The sequence below is a fragment of the Acomys minous genome, assembly GCF_964271855.1.
Source record: "Acomys minous genome assembly, chromosome: 3".
In the NCBI taxonomy this organism is placed as follows: domain Eukaryota; kingdom Metazoa; phylum Chordata; class Mammalia; order Rodentia; family Muridae; genus Acomys; species Acomys minous.
In genome coordinates, this window is record NC_140485.1 from 23,221,412 (window position 1) to 23,241,599 (window position 20,188).

Sequence of the window (20,188 nt, forward strand, 5' to 3'; positions counted from 1 at the left end):
CTCCAAGGGAGGAAAACAGAAAACAGACAAATACATAGTATTTTCAGCAATAGGGGTATGAAGAGAAACATAGAAGAGGGCAGAGAAGATGGTGGCTTCCACTTTCCTAGATGTTACGTCACTCCTAAGAGAAGCAGTGTTTGTCCATCAGGGGTGTTTTCTGAAGAGGATATTCTTAGTGGCTCGTCTTTCCAGTCCCGAGGAAGGATTTTCCCATCTATTTCTGGAAAACCCACCTTTCAAATCAAAGCTGCCAAGAGAGCTTCAGGCAACCTAACTCCAGGCTTATCTTAACAGATGCCATACTCCTTTAAGAATGAACATATTTTAGGTGGTCCAGCCAGGATGCAAGCTATTTTGAGACTTCCTGAACATCATTTCTTGGCCAATTCCTTGAAATAAATCATGTATTGCACTGTCAGAGGTGCAAGGCAAAATGATGAGTAAGACACCCTTCTCCACACACCCGCCCCCCCCCCCTCTGCTGTCCTTGAGACTCCCTTAGCTCAGCAGGGCTTTAAAAACTGAAACCAGCTGCAGCCTCTCTGGGCCAGGGCAGCATGGAGGTGTGACCAGAATTCTCTGGGACCCCAAAAGGCAAGCAGAGAACACTGCCTCCAGGGTACTGGGTAGCATTTCAGATGATAATAACTTCTGATTCTTGCTTCATTTATTCGTTAGTCAGCCACTCATACCTGAGTGGTTTATTCCAGGATTAGGTGCTGCCTGCAGATACTGCTGGCTTGGCCTCTCAGCTGTCACTGTCTCTGGACAATTGCTTTACTGGAATGTAGTTCACATGCAGTATGGTTTATTTACTCAAAGTTTGTCATGCATTGGGGTGTATACGCACAGAGTTGTACAACCGTTACCAGCTTTAGAACACTGACATCAGCTCTGAAAGGAACCGCACCTGCCAGCGGCCACACGCTGCCCCCATCCTTCCCAGCTCTATTTCCAAGCTACTCATCTTGAAGTGCAGGAGACTGAAAATGGATAAAAATGCGGCATTTCAGCAAGAGGTGCCTGAAGAGAAAGAGAGGGCGGAGAATGGAGGGGAGGGAAGATAGCAAGAGTTTGGTTATTTTGTATAAATGAAATCACACACCAGGCGTGGTGGCGCACGCCTTTAATCCCAGCACTCGGGAGGCAGAGGCAGGTGGATCACTGTGAGTTCAAGGTCAGCCTGGTCTACAAAACAAGTCCAGGACAGCCACGGCTAACACAGAGAGACTTTGTCTTGAAAAATTGAAAAACAAAACAGCCGGGCGGTGGTGGTGCACGCCTTTAATCCCAGCACTCGGAGGCAGAGGCAGGCGGATCACTGTGTGTTCGAAGCCAGCCTGGTCTACAAGTCTACAAAGGAAGTCCAGGACAGCCAAAGCTACACAAGGAAACCCTGTCTCAAAAAACCAAAAAAAAAAAAAAAAAAAAAAAAAAAAAAGGAAAGAAAGAAAGAAAAAACCATACAATATGCACTCTTGGGCTAGAGAGATGGCTCAGAGGTTAAGAGTGCCACCCACTCTTCCAAAGGTCCTGAGTTCAATTCCTAGCAACCACATGGTGGCTCACAACCATCTATAATGTGATCTGATGTCCTCTTCTGGCCTGCAGGTGTACATGCAGGCAGAGCACTGTATACATAATAAATAAATAAATCTTCAGAATAACAACAACAAAAAACCCCAATGCGCACTCTTTTGTCACTGCCATTTCAGAGTTCATTTGTGTTATAGCTTCCTCATCTCATTCCTTTTCATTGTCAGGCACCATATTGAGACATAGTTGTAAGTAATTTTTCTACTCATCAGTTGATGGACATTGGGGTGTTTCTAGTGTGAGGCTATTATGAATACAACTTCTATGAACAGTTGTGCGCATTTTTTGTGTTGCTGTGTATTTTCAGTTTTCCTGGGTCTTTTCTAGGGGTGTGAATGCTGTTTCAAACATTAATTTCTGTACATCTTTACTAATATTTACTTTCTTTTTTAAATTTATGCCACCTAACGGGTATGAAGTGATTTGGTTAGCATTTATCTAACTGATGAGCTATGTTCAATATCTTCCCATATTCTTACTGGCCACTGAAATATGGACTCTGGGGAAACTTCAAACTCAGACTGTCAGACTTGATGGCAGAGGCTCTAACCACTGAACTATCTCACTGGCTCAGCTCAGACATTAAAAAAAAACTTCCCTAGTGATTCTAATGGGGCTGGAAAACATTTGTGCAGGCTGAAATGAGCAGGAATCATTGTTTAGAGAGAACACAGAAGGGATGAGAAGAAACCAACAAAAGAAACGGAGGAAAGATGGCCCAAAGAAAAAGATGATACAAAGCCAAAGAAAGAAGAGAGTGGGCTAGAGAGATGGCTCAGAGGTTAAGGGCACCGACTGCTCCTCCAGAGGTCCTGAGTTCAATTCGCAGCAACCACATGGTGGCTCACAACCATCTGTAATGTGATCTGATGCCATCTTCTGGCCTGCAGCTATACATGCAGGCAGAACGCTGTATACATAATAATAAATAAATAAATTAAAAAAGAAGAAGAAGAAGAAGAAGAAGAAGAAGAAGAAGAAGAAGAAGAAGAAGAAGAAGAAGAAGAAGAAGAAGAAGAAGAAGAAGAGAGGTTCAGGAGAAAGCAAGCAGTGGACAAGTGTGTGCGGCGGAAGCAGTTGGTGGCTCAGCCAGTTTAGGGCAGTGTACAGGGCGAGCATCTGCACTTTTTTACAGTCCTGCACAAATCCAAAGCTTTCATTGTGTCTACTCCTCCACACAGGATTAGGACTGGAAGTTCGGACCGCCTCGCAGTTATGAAGAGATGCTCTTCTTCTTTCTCTATGGTGTTTTTCCCCTGTGACGAGGTCTAGGAATTGTTTAAAGGTGGCAGGAGAACCCTGCAGTGTCTTGACAGGGTGGTGGCCTCTACTTTGGATGGGCATCTGCTGCCAGGGCAGCCTTGTTGTGTGGTACTTGATGGCAGTCTTCAGTGTTTCTTCTTTGTCTGGTTTTACACTTGCCAACTGCAGGACCTGTCACTTCAATTTCTCTCCCATGAGCATAGTACTTTCCCCTACTCTGAGCTCATGGATTGTTTATTGTAAAGATGGCATCCTAGTTTATTATTTATTGCTGTGATAAAACACCAAGACTAAAACCAACCGCAGCGGGAGACGGTTTGCTTTGGCTTATAGGTTAGAGTCTATTATTGAGGAAATCCAGGGCAAGAACTCCAGGCAGGAGCACGGAGGCAGGGAACGAATCAGAAACCATAGAGGATCGCTACTTACTGGCTCACTCTCATAACGTGCTCAGCTTGCTTTCTTATATAACCCAGGCCCACCTGCTCAGGGGTGGCACTGTCCCCACCTTCCCAGGGGTGGCACTGTGCACCCTCCCACGTCAATCATGTATCAAGAAAATGCGCCCCAACATGCTCATGGGCTAATTTAATGAAGGTGATTTCTCAATAGAGGCTCCGTTTTCTCAAATGATACCAGTTTGTGTCAAGTTGACAAAAACCAACCATCACAGAAGGGACTTTGCCAAAGGTTAAAGGTCCTTAACTCTCGTTAATAAGCGGTGGTACCTGCAAGTGCAATATTAAGCCTTTTTATTTAATTTCTAACTTGAATACCACAGACTTACTTTTAAAAAAGCCAGTCCTATGTTTCAGTGATCCCAGGGCTCAGCAAAGGGACCACATCTCCAGAACCCTGAAGACAAGGGGCAATACATGAAAATATGGATTCATTTTCACTCTTCCTTCATTAACCAAGCATCTCCCAGTGTCTGCAGTCACCATCATGGGCTCTATCTCATCACTATTTCTTATCTGGATGGACCAAAGGCAAGGAATGGGAGCCTTGTGTGCCTCTACTGTCATACCGCATCCCAGCATCCCAGCAATAGGCTGCAGATTCTGCAGCAATGGTTCTCAACCTTCCCAATGCTGCGACCCTTTGATACAGTTCTGTATGTCGTGGTGACCCCCCCAGCATCAAATTATTTCATTGTCTACCATGGGTGGCTGCATTCCCTAGCTAGAATTCCAGATAGCATACATGCAACAAAGAAATCTGAGAACAGTCGTTTATCATTCTCTGCTTTATGGATGTCCTGTGATCAGGTGCTTCAAGCTCCTGTTGACTTCACTTCCCCACCACGAAGGACTGTACCCTTGAACTGAGAGCCAAAGTAGAACCTTTCTCTCTCAAGTTGCTCTTGTCAGGGTCTTTATTATAGCAAGATAAAGAAACTAAGGCACTCCCCGACTCTTTTTCTGAGACCTTGGTGCTCCTACTTTCCTTTAGGACAAGGTGAAGAGACTTGACCAAACCTTCACCTCCCTCTGCTACTTCTCTTTTCTCTCTACCCATTTTAAAGATACAATAGGAAAAAAATAAAAAGATAAAACAATAAAGGTACATACTGTAGAGCACCAGATGCTTACTGTAGAGTAACAGATTTGACCTTCCTTCCTTCCTTCCTTCCTTCCTTCCTTTTCTCTCTTGGTATTTGCTGAGTACTCTTGGGATCTGGGCACAGTCCCAGGCTCTTCTATGTACAATGCTTACAGTCAAGGAAATAAGCAAGCAAACTGAGAGACAAATCTGGTACTCAGTGGCATGGAAGAAACAGGTAAAAGTGTGCTCACGGGCAACAGGAGATGACCTAAGGACATTCCATGTTAGTTAAAACCTGCAGGATGAAGAAGAATTAGGCTTGTAGAGTGAAAAGTTAGTCAGGGAGAACAGCAAGTGGGAAGCCCTGCCATTGGGAAGAGTTGGGTGGATTTGAGGCCAAGGATGAAAGAATGGGACACTTAGTAAAGGCAATAAAGAAAAGCCAAGATCTAGGCATTGATAGTAATGACTTTGTTTTGGTAATAGATGTGGAGAGACTTAAACAGGGAAGGTAAACACACACACACACACACACACACACACACACACACACACACACACACACGCACACACACTAGAAATCCCTGTGTCATAGTATGAGTGTAGTCAGAAAATGTAGTGCTTGTCGCTTTTCAGACATGTACAGATAGGTCATTGTTGAGCCAGCGATTTATAACTGTCAGGGAAGGCAGCCACCTCAGTACCCACTAGGCACACCCTGACGAATTAGAAATGTAGCACAGACCTGCTCCCCGACTTGTGTGTAGACTCCGTTCTTCCCCAGACTGGTGTGTAGGAGACGGGCGAATGCATCAGGCTCTTGGATGAGGAGGGTAGAGAGGACCATGTTGTTCCCATCTGACTCATTGTGGAGCGTGGACCCCCAGCATCCTCCTTCCCCATGATTCTGACATGCGTTTCTGACAGAGCCCCTCCACCAACCTTCCCTCTTCTAGTGAGTCTTAGGTGTCAGTCAGTCCCAGTCTCCAAACATTTTACTTCCTGTGATGCCTGAGCCTTAGGGAGTTAAGAACTAAGTATACAGAATGTATCTAGTGTTGATATCGGAGACCCCATGGTGAGTAAAACTCCGGGCAGTGGGGGGGTGGCGTGTTCTGCCTGAGAATGTCTCCCTAACAGCAGCTTTGTGGCAGCAACTGAACACCAAGCCAGTTTTAGGATGAGCCATCTATGGAGTCCACTCAGAAATCCCTATCGAAAAAGGATCTGGAGAGCACCCTTTCCTCTCCCCAACACCAAGGGACACTGGGTGACTTCCAAAGGCCAGCAAAACCGGAGGCACCTCATTTCTGAACACCCGACAGCCCTTTCATTTACACCACTTGGCACTCATAACCTTTCCGAGGCAATTTTCAGTGTAGCGCTCTCCAGAGTCAGTTGCTGCTCCTGGAGAGGACCCCATGGCCTCACCTGCAGAGATGCTTAGAAAGCTGGGACTGTGTCCCTCCCTCTCATTTGTCCTGCTTTGTCCTCTTGGGGATACAGAATTCAATTTTCAGCTGTCAGCCGCTTACTTCCTGGCTCCCCAACTGATGTCTTGCACTCAATGGGCTCCTGAGCAATTCATAACCTTCTTTTCCTGTCCCTCCTGGTCCTGTTAATGGCACTCCAGGTTCCTCTGTGTCCTGGCTGGAAGTGGCTGAGTCATTCTTGACTCACTCTTCTACTCTAGGTAGCCAATTAACTGCTGAATCCTGTGCTCTGTCTTTCCATGACGTCACTTGGATTTGTCCCATGCTCATTGCTACCGTCCCTCCTCCAGGTGGGCTAGCATGCCTTCCTTCTCTCGGGGAGCATCTTCACACTCTCACTGCTCCCCACTTCACACCGACCTCAGCCTCTTTACCCCAGTTTGCCCTCTCTTTGTTTTAGAAGTCACAACTCCTTTTCTAATACTCCCTGTTCAAGCTAAACTTAACCAAGCACTGTTTTGGGGCATGCTTTTTTTTTTTCTTTTGCACTACAGTAATTTTTTTTTTTTTTGAGACAGGGTTTCTCTGTGTAGCCTTGGCTGTCCTAGACTCACTTTGTACACCAGGCGGGCCTCGAACTCATAGTAATCCTCCTGCCTCTGCCTCCCGAGTGCTGGGATTAAAGGCATGTGCCACCACGCCCAGCCTTGCACTACAGTGATCTTACAAGAGATGATAAGACTGTCTTAATGTTACTAAATTCTGTCTTTTTGTGCATTTATACACTTGTTCCAGTGTTTAGGAGATTGGAGATCCTTGTATTATTTGTCTGCTATTTACCTCTGCTTCCTCTGACACTTGGGCAGTTTTGCCTACTAAGCATTGTCCTAAAAAGGCGTTCTGTATGTGAAATAATTTAGCTTTTGCAGCAATTCTAATGGTATTTTAATTTTTACCAAGGACAAAAACCAATGTGGAAAAGTTGGGTCACAAGCTGGGGTTTTTAAATGAAGATGTAGCAAAGCCAGTGTGTGAGTGTGCACCACGCACAGTGTGAAGACCTCAGATGCACACTTCCAACCTCTGAGACCAAGGCCATCCTTGTCACCTACATTCCCGGTACTCCAGATTGTACATACTTTGTAGTTAGCTGATGTTTTATATTTATAGCCAAGGGGACACACGTGCACGCTGGTGGTCAGAAATATTGGCACAGATGATGTTCATACACACAGCTGCTCTCAGGAGCTGATGTAGTCGCTGCCCAGGAAGTCACCGTGTAGCTCAGAGATTGTGTTGTGGTATTTGTGTCCTACTTCTTCTTTTTCTTTTTTCTTTTTTCTAGTACATGGGCTGCATTGAAGTGCTGCAATCAATGAGGTCGCTGGATTTTGGAATGAGAACCCAAGTTACAAGGTATGAGAGTAGAACTGGAGGGGCTTTAAGGGGCTGGAGCTTAAACCTGTGGGTCTCTTATGATGTCTTCAAAGTCACCAGTGTGCCTAGGAGGGAGGAGTGCCCCACTGACTGCATGGCTGGCTTTACCTCATTGTGCCAAAGCTTCAGACCTGTGTGGGAAAGCAGTAGTGTTACATAGGAGGACTTACAAGGTGGATCGTGGTCCACTCCACAGAAATAAGTGTTTTTCCAGGTACCAATATGTTTAAAAGTGTACCTAGAAATAGGGCATTAAGAGTCTCCAACACAGGGGCTGGAGAGATGGCTCGGCGGATAAGAGCATTGTCTGTGTTCTTCCAGAGGTCTTGAGTTCAATTCCCAGCAACCACATGGTGGCTCACAACTATCTATACTGGAATCTGACGCCCTCTTATGGCATGTAGATACACATGAAGATAGAGTACCCAAACATAAAATAAATAAATAAAATCTTTAAAAAAGAAAAAAAGAAAAGAAAGAAGAGTGTCCAACACATCAAAGAGGTTGCTCGAATAGATCAAGCAAGAGATTTTGACATCATAAAGGCCAGGCTACCCTATTTATTCTGTCTTTGACACAAGAACCAGCCTGGATAGCTCTCCATTTTGTACAATGGAGTGGATGGATCGCTACCCAGAGTCACCCCACATAGCTTAGTAGAAGTAACAGAGTCCTTATAACACAGGGCTCAAGTGCGGAGTACCAGTACAAGTCATGCTTTGTTAGGTTCAACTTTAAATCCAGAACTGAAAGGGAGGTAAGTGACACCGAATTCTGGAAAAACTGTTGTTTGAAAAGAAAATTCCAGTCATTCTATTTTACCAATAGAGATTCAGGAAATAGCTGTGGGGGTGAAAACCTACTAGCTCACAGAGGTAGAGAAAGCACCTAGCTGACCTTCCTACTCAGCTCATGTCCTGACTGGAAAAGGCCCAAGAGGCTTACTAGCTCAGCTGACAGCCCAAGAGGAAAAGGCCAACAAACCTAAGGCCAAAGGCTTGCTAGCTCAAAGCTCAAAACGCCCCAAAGGCCAAGGAGCTGAGGAGCTAGAGAACTAAAGCCCCTTCTACTTCTGCATGCTGTCTTATTTACCCAAACTCAAAGTCCCGCCTACTCTTTAATTCCTGTCAGCTGGTTTCTTGCTCCACCTCTTGACCTAGGGTTAACTTTATTAAATCCTGTGTACAGATAGCTCTTGGGTTAATGGTGTGTGTTAGGGTTTAGCCACACCAAACAAGAGACAGGTTTTTACAATTCACAATCTCAGGGATCACAGTGGGATCAAATACAGGTTTTTACAGTTCATGGTCTCAGGGATCACAATGGGATTAAATACAGGTTTTCACAATTCACAATTTCAGGGATCACAATGGGATCAAATATAGGTTTTCACAATTCACAACCTCGGGGATCACGATGGGCTCAGATATCCTGCAACAGAAAGCTGTGGTGGGAAGGGGCTGAGGTGAGAGGGATGGCTTGATTGATGGCGCAGAATGAGTGTTGGGACGTCTGTTGCACAGGGTGCCAAGTGTACCTCAGAGGCTTGCCACAGCTCCCATCTGGATCCATGACTGCAAGCCACCTGTGTAAAGGTGACTGTTCTCATTACTGAGAGAGAATAGCCTTTCCTGGTGCTCATCTCGTGCGATCCCAGACGTAGACATGTCCTGCCTTCCAGAAGCCTGAGGGAAAAAAAGACCCTTCTCCCGGTCTGTGAGACTCGAGGTGCACAGTAACGTGTTAATTCCTGTGCTGCAGTCTTAAAACACCTCATCTCAAAATGTTCCTCGGTGATTTAGACCAAAATAGGTTTTGATATAATAAAATGAACCCATATATCCCTAGGGTCCCTGGAAACGATCTAGGGAATGCTGAGCTGGACTCTTATCTTAGGAAGCGTTTCAATTCGGCCTTTCTGGATTTCTCCTCACTCATTGTTGGTGTTCCTTTTAGAGCCTTGCTTAGTAGTCATAATTGCACAAATGTCAGAGGAAGCAGAAATAAATGGGGGACAAACACATCAATGTCTAATCTCTTAAGCGCTGTAACAGCACATAAACACCGAATTTAGTGGCATCAAGAAGATGTTAGCATCTTTTATTAGATGTCAAACAAATGACATATAATTGTGTTCGTGACACCTACCTCAGGCCCTGAACTATAGAAGAGGCTTGGTGGATAGTTATTGACTAAACGTGTGTTTCTGCCTGGCTGCAAGCCCAGTGTCTGGAGGTAGCCACAGCATCCCTCCCCTTTTATACCCTACTTTTCACATTCTTGCACCCTTTGTGCCATCCTCCAAAGGACACAGGTTCTAGACTACTTTGCACCCTGTTAACCTATTTAGGTTTCATGTCAACAAGCCTGCACCTGAGAAAACCTTTCCTGGCGTCTGTAGGGAGGATTACAGGTGCTTGGGGTCGGTGCACAGGCTCAAAAAAAAAATGCTGACCCTTCTGACCCACGTAAATGACAGTCTGAATTGCCCCATTGATACAGTGACGCTTATTGGATGGTGTGATAGTGTTAAGATATGATGCCTTTTGGAGGTGGTTAAATCGCAAAGACAGAGCTCTTCTTGCAGGTGGGATTAGTGCCCATTTCAAAGGGGTACAGGGAGCTGCTGGCTGCTTCTTCCATGTGAGGCTTTCCTCTACAAAAGAGGGAGATGTTGCCAGACCTGAGTCTGCTGGTACCTTCATCTTGGACTTCCCAGCTTCCAGGACTGTAAGACATAAATTCCCACGATTTATAAATTTCTCAGTTTTAATATGTGTTATAGAAGCAGGAGCCGTAGACGGAGAGAGCAAGAACTTATTTCCTGTTCACCCATCTGTTTACACACAGACCCATTCCTTCTTCACCTGAGTATTTATAAAGGGCCCGCTAAGTCCCGGAGACTGCTGGAGCATTATGGGTCCCGCGTGAGAAAGACAAGGGTGTGCTCTCTGAGGAACTTAACATTTGAGATGGGAAACAGAATTACACAATGTGCTTGCAGGTAAAAGCCGGTACTTCGGCTTTAACAATAGTGCTCAGGAGATAGCAGAGCATTTCCTAACTTTATTGTTTCCTAGTTATACAACTTTATTGTTTCCTAGTTATATAGATTCTGAGTGGTTATAAGAACATTAACACATGAAACACATCAAAGGAAAGGCAGCTTACACTCCCACCTAGAGATGGTATCTGCTATTATTTTGTGTCAGAATATCTTTTCAGCCTTTACTTCTACACACGAGATTACAAAAATATAAACACTATTGTATAATATCTCTATCACAACTGAACATATTGTTAGTGCTCCAATTTTTCTTTAATTGTAGTTAAATCTATAAAACAAATTTACTATTTTAACCATTTTTTTAAGTTCAGGAAATGTATGTTGATTCATGCTGTTGTATAACCATCATGAGCATCCACCCCCAGAATGTATTCATCTCCCCAGACCAACATCCCGTACCCATTAAACACTAACTCCCCACTCGCTTCCTTCTTACCCCCACAGTCTCTGCCAACCACTCTCTGCTTTCTGTCTCTGGAGTCTTGACTAGATCAAATAGCTTAAATGTTTGAAAAGTTTTTGATTTGTACTGCTAGTTTGCTCTGAACAATATGGTTTATAATCTTACTTATTAGCCATATGTTATTTTAAAATATATATTCTAGGGGCTGGCTACAACTTGGTTTAATATGTACAAGTATTTGATTCCCAGTACTACCAAAAAATAAAAATAAAAAAGACCAAACAAAAAACAAAACAAAACAACAAAACCCAACCAACCAACCAAAACAAAACAGAACAAAAAGAAGAAAGAAAGAAGGAAGCCACTACCACCACCACCACCATCATCATCAACAACAAGAACAACAATTTCATAATATTAGTACTGATTAGCAAGACTATCTCTGTGAGTTCAAGGCCAGCCTGGTCTACATAGTGAAACAATCTGTAAAAAAAAAAAAAAGTTTGAAAAATATTTTGCATTCCCGCCCTCGCCTCCAAAGAGCTCACACATTGCTAAAAGTAATGCCATTGGGGTGGGAGGAGGTAGAATTTTCTCTGAAAATACAGGTCTTGTTGAGATATTTTTCATGTGGATGTTAGAATACAATAATATGTTCACCCTGTGTATTACTTGGATGGAAATATTTTATCTGAGTCCAGAATCTTTCCATTGAGTTCCCTCTGCCATAAACATTAGACCAGCACAGCCAGTCGAGTGGGCATCTTGAAGTCACGTCAAGCCCCTGAGCCATTTTCTCATTCCTGAACCACTTATTTATTCCTCTCATATTAGAATTTATTAAAAAAAAAATAGGTTCACCTTGTCTATAGCATCTGTCTTTCCTGAGTGCTTACTCTTCTCCCCTCTTTATTTTTTTCCTTCTTTTCTTGAAAGTCTCAAGGCCTGTGTCTGTGTACCACGTGCTTGGTACTAGTGGGGGCCAGAAGAAGGGCTCAGGTCCCGTGGGACCACCATGTGGGTGCTGGGAATCAAACTAGAGTCCTTTGAAATAGCAGCCACTGTGCCTAACCACTGAGCCACCGAGCCATCGCTCTCTCCCCTCTGTCATCATTCTTATCCTGGCCTCCAGCCCTGATGCTGGCCCAGATCTCAGTTGTCAGCAAAAAAAAAGGTTCACGTAAAAAGGCACTTCCTGCTGGTACAAGCTTTATAAGGAAGCAAAAGCATACAGTCGCATTTGTCTTCAAACTGCCTGGAAATCAGAAGCAAACGGAAAAGAGAGGCGTGGGGAAAGTGAAAAGCGTGTGGCAGGTGGTGTGGTCCTCTGCTCTCCTCCATAAAAATGCCCTCCCTGCAACGTTAAAAAAAAAACGGAGTTAAACAAAAGACCTCAGTTTGCCCTAAATCAAAAACACAGAGACAAATCAGAAATCAAGTAAGTCATTAACACATGAAGTTCAGCCATGACAGACGACAGTCTTCGCTCTCCTCAGGGCGCCTCATCGTGCAGGTCTCAGTGGGAACCTGCCTGGCGACGGAGGAGGAGTAGATGCGTCAGGGTAAACCCAAGAAGTAGAGCTAGGCCAGGAAGGCGCAGCTTTCATCCTGAAGAACACAACTTGATACTTTGAGCTTAAAGGAAATCGCAGAGGCCACGCGTCTTACTTATTGTCCCACTGCTGTGAAGAGGCACCATGACCAAGGCAACTTATGACAGGAAGCACTTAGTAGGGGGGCTGGCTTCGAGCACTTAGTAGGGGGGCTGGCTTCGAGTTTCAGAGAGAGGCTGTGACCATCATGGCAGGGAGCCGAAAGGATGAGGGCTCACATCTTACCCCCAGCTTCTCCCCTAGAGAGAGTGAGACTGGGCTGGAAATGAGCTTTTAAAAACCTCAAAGCCAGGCTGGAGAGATGGCTCAGTGGTTTAGAGCACCGCCTGCTCTTCCAGACGTCCTGAGTTCAATTCCCACCAACCACATGGTGGCTAACAACCATCTGTAAGTGATCTGATGCCCTCTTCTGCAGATAAAGAGCTCATATGCAATAAATAAATCTTAAAAAAAAAAAACCTCAAAGCCAACCCTGCCCCCCCCCCCACCCCCAAGTGTTACCTCCTCCAACAAGGCCACACCTAATCCTTCCAAATAGTTCCACCATGCAGGGATCAAGCATTCAAATGTATATGAGCCTATGGGAGCCATTCCGTTTGGACCAGCAGTAAATACTTATTACTTCTTGGTTCTAGAGCTCCTACCTTCAGGTAACTCTGAAGGTCTTCAAGGCTTCATGATCATTCATGGTTAGAAAAAGGGCAAAAGAGAGAAAAAGAGGCTAAGATATAGGATCTGGATTCTTGAAGTGAGCCAGAATTTGAGAATAACGATTCTTTGGGAAAAGGCTCAGGTCTCTGGCTGCTCAGCACAGCGTTTGGTTCTGTGCATATGTATTTTGCACAAGGGAAAAGAATAAATGCACCAAGGGCCCCTCAGTCTGGTTTTCATGAACTTGAAGTCTGGGAAGGCAACTGTGAGCAGCAGGAGTGACTTCTCAGTCAAGTGCGACAAGCTGTGTGTGCCTCAACCTCTTTCTGAGTGAAGGGACCAAATGTGGTGTCCAGTTATCAAGCAGTGGCTGGAAGTGTGTTATTAATTAGCAGGTACCATTATCAGCATTTTCATCATATAAACCCTAACCTTCATAAGCTAAATGGTACTCGAATCATGCTAGCCATGCCAATCCCAAGGCTTAGCAGTATTGAGAGTTTCCAAAGGGCAGCCTCATGTCCATAAACGGTAGGAGTGGAAACCGGGTCTGGCAATCTTCAGCCCTTCACCTCCAAGGGAGAAAATTTGAAGGGACAAATCTTAGGAAAATGTTAAAAGCCAGAAGAGACAGAGTAAGAGGACATTTAATCTCCAGTTGGAATTGGCTTTCAAATGTCAAACTCTTTCCTCATGTGTGACTCTCTCTAAAACACCTTCACAAGGCTCATAGATCTGCAGCTGAGAATATTTAACATTCTTTTTTGATCTGTGCAAAGGAGAACTAAAAATAACCTTAGACACATTCAGGATGGCCTCGAACTCAGAGATCTGCATGCCTTTGTCTCTCCAGTGCTGGGATTAAAGATGTGTGCCACCACTGCCTGGGTACAGACATTCTCAGCTATCACAAAAGGGCTTGTTAGAAACAGAATGTTGGAGGATGCCCCCTGCAAGTTAAAAAAAAAAAGATTTATTTATTTATACAATATTCTGCCCCCATATGTGTTTGCACACCAGAAGAGGGCACCAGATCTCATTATAGATGGTTGTGAGCCACCATGTGGTTGCTGGGAATTGAACTCAGGACGTTTAGGAAGAACAGACAGTGCTCTTAACCTCTGAGCCATCTCTCCAGCCACCCCTTGAAGTTTTAACTCCAGCCTGTGCGTGTCTAAGGTCCTAGGTGATGCCCACACTTTGAGACTCAGCTGCAAAGGACGCCTATTCATTGATTTGAAAATGAGGGTCTCCTGTTAGATTGTGTGTCACACAGAAAGCCCTTGTTTTTGAACAGGTGTGTGTGGTATAGCTTAATGAAGGTTAGTTGATGCTAAAGACCTCGCCACCCCCACCTAAAAAAAGAAAAGAAAAAAAAGAAAAAGGAAGGTTTCCTTCTTTGTCAATCCACAAGAAGGAAGAAATTAAATTTACACAGCATTGTCAGTGTAGGCTTTTGGTATTACAACCATGTCTTCTTGTTCACATGTTGTTTGCGCCTTTCTACTCTTTATATATTGCTTATGGCTGGGATCTTTGGGTTTTTTGTTTGTTTGTTTGGTTGGTTTTTGTTTTTGTTTTTCCCTCAGAGCCATCGTAGCAGAGTTGTGACAGACTGTATGGTTTGAAAAACTTAAATTATTTACTATCTGGACTTTTTAAAAGAAGTTTTGCAGACTGCTGTCTTTGAGTGCTGTACACCTAAGGCTCGGTTCGAAGTACTTGGAAGAGGGGTTGAAAACTTGTAGACTGATAATTGAGAAACAGAGGCAGAGGCAATAGGAATTCAAGTCTATCCTTAGCTATAGCAAGTTGGAGAGCAGCCTTGGCTACATTAGAGTCGGTCTCAAATGCAAAGAATCAAACAGAAACCTCACAGGCCCCAAGGCCTAGCCTGCACTAATTAACTCAGAAAGCCTGGAGATGAGCTTTTTGGCTGCAACGTGTACTAACACTTTCTGGTGTTCTGCTCTGAGCAGCCAAGGCCAAGAAACAGGGCTTAGTGCTTGCAAGCATTTGGAGGGGCAGATGGATGCCTCTTGCCCCAGGCTGCTAGGTAAGAGAGAGAATTCAGGTCATTGTCACCACCTGTGTGGGGAACAGTGATGAGACCAAAGAGGTTCAGACTTTAAAAAAAATAATCCCTCTACCTGAGCAGGTTGGGAAGAGCCAGGGGGAAAATCATGCCAAATATCTATCCTACTATAAAGGGTGACTGAACTGAAAACAAATTTTCTCCACAATGGATTCTCATTAAATGTACAAGCAACATAGCCTTCCCTACCGCAGCCTCTAGGAACGGGTACCCTAATTCCTTCACGTCCACAAATACAGCCATCTGGTCAAAGCTATTGAGCAGAGCCAGTCATCCTGGGCAGTGTTGCCGAGAGAATGTTGTCATCTGCTGTGTCATCGGGTCCGTGGGTTGTGCTTTGAAGCTGCTTCCACAGCTTGTTAAGCTGCAGGTTGCTAGTCTCCAGCCCAGATGTGCAAAGCCAGTATCTCTAAGAATAGCTCCTGATACCTGCACTTGAACCAGGCACTGGTGGGGCTACTAAGACCTTCTCAGCTAGGTCATGGCTTACCTAAAGGGCTATGATAGGAACTCTGAGCAGATGTGCAGATCAGGGTTGTTCTCCCACTGGACTTAATTAGCCAGGCCACTTAGCACCTCCTCTCAGGGCTACATATGTATACGTTGAAACGATGGAGCTCCCACGTGACGTCTGTGGCAGATCCGTCAACTGTGCTTTAGGAGAGCTCATTCTTTAAAAGGAAAGACATAGCAGAGGCTACCCGTTCATCCCACCAGTTGCTGTCTCTAAATATTGCAGGCATCTATCTCTATGGCAAACAGTCCAAAGCATGATTAAATGGGGCCACATCGTCCTTCTTTAAAGATAGGCCTAATTTTTAGAAGCACATACTCATCATTTAGAATGAATTGGGGTGAAAAAAGTGGATGATTGAATTAGCTGGCCTTGCCTTTTAAAAATAAGCCATCGCCTTCCCCTCCACCATCACTCCCCACCCCCTACAGAGCTAGGAATTGAACCTGTGCTTCCTACATGCACGGCCTGTTCTCTGACACCAATACACCTTGACTTCCCCCCACCCCAAAGGGAGCATCATGTCAACAGTCGCACAGCAAATCAGTACGGTCTTTAACGCCCCACACCAAAGATGTATAATACTTTGAATATTTTTATGTAAAGCAGAGTTGTTTTAAGGAAGCCCAGCATGTTCCAAAGTTAAGGAAAACTCTTTGGGATTGACGATTTTTTTTGTTTGTTTGTTTGAACCAATCCCGCTTCTTTATTGCCATTTTCGCAAGGCTTCACCATTTGCAAACCCTGTGAGCCATCAGTTTGTGGGTGTGGGTGTTCCAATATTGAACCATATGACTCTCTTTTGAGACATCATGGTGAAGGAGTGCCAGAAATCATACCAAGTTTGAGGGACTTGGAGAAACGTGATACTTAGGAGAAAATGATTTTTTCCACCAGGTCCTAGCGTGATTCGTGGGTCTACATTTGCCTCCTCGCCAAAACAAAACAAAAAAAAGGCTCAGGGTAGACAGAACAACCGTGGACAATAAGCTAGGTCAGATGGCAAAAGCACTTTGGAGTCAGATTTTTAAGCATAATTCAATTCAAGTGGACGGAGTGGGGGTGATAAGTAAGTGTGAGGGTAAATGCTCGGCACACTGAAAGGCTTTATTTGGCAGCTCTGGGACCGGAGAGGCCAGTTTCTAAAGTGAAAGGATGTATTTTAAGAGCTGGGTGTCCCTTCCTTAGGTGCTGGTGATGCCTCTTGATAACAGCGCAGGGGGAGTGTGAGGTCTTCTATTGTTCCCACTCTGTGAACCCTGACCGTGCTCACTGTGCTCTTATCTCCACGAAGGCAAGCTGGGTTCTAAGGTGTCCCGGCTGAGGGCTTTCACAGCCAGCCCTTCATTCCACCAAACTGGACAAAAATCGAACACATAGGTCACCACGTCTTGATGTGTTGGAGGAAAAGATTTCTTGCATCCCCAGCATGATCCCAATAGCTTAAGGTGGCACAGATGGAGACACCCATCATAGTTTCCAGATTTGGGGGGGCGGGGAGGGGCATGAAAAGTCAGGGAATGCCCCCTGGGAATCACAGGCAATTCTATTTTGCTTGAGTATTTTTGACAACAATCTGTTAAGCCTCTTGCTGTGATTGAAATTTGAGTCTCAAATCTGTTTGCCTAGACAAAACTGAGGTGCGAAGGTGGGGGGCAGACATAGTCCATCTCTCTCTATGGAGTGGGATGGGGGTGATGAGGAACCTTAAATGATGCCTGCTGGGCCCTTTACCTGGGTTCCCTGGGCTTGTTTTGTGGCTTTCTTATTTACTGAAGAACTGCATTTTCACTAGGCAAAAGGTTTGCTCTGCTGCACCTTCCCTTGAAATGCACTGCCCTCCTCCTGACTGGGCTACTTTCTTCCAAACTCGAGAGGGGGTGGGGCACGGGGACTAGGCAACATGGCTTCCAGAGGACAACCGTGTACGGGCTAGAGACATAAGAAAAGAGAAATCTAACTTAAGTCCCGCCGTGGTCAGAGTCTGTAAAGAAAGATGGCTTTGTTTGGATGATTAGTTTGGACTTTGTGGAGATAGGCAAAATTTCTTTTTTTGGTCTTCTGGCGTGGGCAGGGTTTTGCAGTCTCAACACTAAACCTTCAGCTGCATTTGCATTCTCCTTCCCTTACATCAGCCCACTCTCTCTTTCCCTCTCACGTGGAGAATTCAATGAACAAAGTGGCCACTGTTGATGCTGTGCTCAGAGTCAGGCTCTCCCTCCCTCCCTCTCTCTCTCTCTCTCTCTCTCTCTCTCTCTCTCTCTCTCTCTCTCTCTGTGTGTGTGTGTGTGTGTGTGTGTGTGTGTGTGTGTGTCTCCCCTATTCCCCTCCCTTTCCCACCCCAGCTCTAAAAGGCCTGTGCAGGAAAGCTGGCTGGGTGGACAGGCTGGAGGCAGCATGGCACTCTGAACCCTGAGCGAGATCCCGCCTGTCCCCTGTAAGTCTTTCTACAGTCAGTGCCTTGGGCTCGGGGTGTGGCTAAGGTTCCGAAAGTCACAGAGAGTCCTACTCGTCCTTGACAGTGTTACAGTTAATTTCTGGGTCCCCATCTCAGGGACAGAAAAGATCTTTGTGAAAAAAAGCAACGAACTGCAGTAAACGCAGGCTCCTTTGTATCCCACGACTGGGATTCTGATTTAGCTAACACAGATATCAGTAAAGAAGGCAGAAATGTGAGAGGCTATTCAGAAGCGGCTTCTAAAATGTTTTCTGGGGGGGCTGGAGAGATGGCTCAGAGGTTAAGGGCACTGACTGCTCCTCCAGAGGTCCTGAGTTCAATTCCCAGCAACCACATGGTGGCTCATAACCATCTATAATGTGACCCAATGCCCTCTTCTGGCTTGCAGGTGTACATGAAGCCAGAGCACTGTATGTATAATAATAAATAAATCTTTAAAAAAAATGTTTTCTGGGAGGCTGGTGTGGGAAACGAATCTTTTAAAACTGAATAAAGTTTGTATAACTTTGGGAGAGATAGCCTATGGTTCATTTTGGAGTCTCAAATCCAAGTGGGGGGGGAGGGAGGGGAAGGGAGGGAGGGAGGAAGAAAGAGAGAGAGGAGAGGAGAGGAGAGGAGAGACTATATAGCTCAGGCTGACTTTGAACTTTCAGCAGTTCCCCTGCCTTTGCCTCATGAATGCTGAAACTGTAGGTATGTGCCATCCTCAAACCCACCCAAAAAGAAGTATTTTTGAAAAACAATTTTTGGGCTGGAGAGATTGTTCCGAGGTTAAGAGCACTGGCTGCTCTTCCAGAGGTCCTGAGTTCAATTCCCAGCAAGCACATGGTGGCTCACAACCATCTGTAAAGTGATCTGATGCCCTCTTCTGGCCTGCAGGTGTACATGTAGGCAGAGCACTGTATACATAATAATACAGATCATAAGATTCACTTCCCACCCCAAAAGTGGGGGGCAAGGAAATGGGGAAAATTAGGGTACACCTTATGGTCTGATTGCTGTTTTTACTGTTTTTCTTGTTTTACTGCTCTAAAAACTGGATGCGTCTTATGGTCAGGTGCATCTTATAGTCCGAAAAATATGGTAAATAAATCTTAAAAATAAGGAAAGAAAAAGAAAACAAGTTTATAGGCACAGACAGAAGTTCTTCTTATTCTTTTGAAGACTGCGATAGCCAGAGACCTTTACACTCTAAGAAGGCACAGGAATCTCAAGGGGCCTACACTGTGTGAGTGCACTGCACAAATGTGAGTGCACCTGCCAGGCCTGGGAGAAAGCTAGTCAACCATAGTCTATATGGAGTAGACCTCTGCAACCATTTCCCCTTTAACAGTTCATTATAGCCTCGCTGCTGTACGGGTTGTCCAGAGTGTGAACCCATCTCTCCGTTGGGGCATTTGCAAGAAAAAACAAAAACAAAACAAAACAAAAACAACCAACTCACACTGCCCTAGTCTCAGAACTGGAGGCTCATTCTCCTGTCTCTTCCTTGCCAAGTGTGGGTCTGGATTTGCTCCCCAGTTCTGGCGTCCTCTGCTGCCTTATTAGGAGATGGTAAAAACTGAATTTGTTCAGGTTTAGATTCTTCTTCACAAAATGAAGTCAAATACTTGCCTTGAAGTTGTTGATGTAGCAGAGGCCAGAGCAGAGAGTGACAGCATGCCAGGGAGTCAGGAAGTCAGGACCAGCCTGAATACAGCAGGGGGGGGGGGTATCTCAAAATACAACAAAACCTAAACAAAGCAAATCACAGCCACCGGAAACATTTAAAAAAGATCGCAACCAATTTCACATGGGAACAAAACACTATTTATCTTGTTTATACTAAATATACTAGCATCAGAAACAAGAAATAATAATACAGTGTTCGAGAGATGGCTCAACTGGTCAAGAGCATTTGCTGATTTTTCCGGAGGAGATCTAGGTTCAGTTCCCAGCACCCCCATGGCGGCTCACAACTGCCTCCAGAGGATCTGATGCCATCTTTCTTCTCACTTCTGTGGACTTCTGCACATATGTAGTATACATGCATATATACACTCAGGTACACGTATAGGCTTAAAAATAAAATAAATAATAAACATTTAAAAGAAAGAGAAATAATAAGCCA

At 44.8% G+C, this 20,188-nt stretch overlaps 1 protein-coding gene across 1 annotated transcript in view; it reads left to right on the forward strand.

Annotated features, from left to right (window-relative positions):
* SHC4 (SHC adaptor protein 4) overlaps positions 1–20,188 on the forward strand; it is a gene marked incomplete at its 3' end in the record, with an annotated part of 93,560 nt that overhangs the window by 20,474 nt on the left and 52,898 nt on the right. Inside the window, exon 2 of the mRNA XM_084775506.1 lies at positions 7,186–7,256. Coding sequence (XP_084631632.1) covers positions 7,186–7,256 — 71 coding nt within the window. The remainder of the gene's footprint in view (positions 1–7,185; positions 7,257–20,188) is intronic.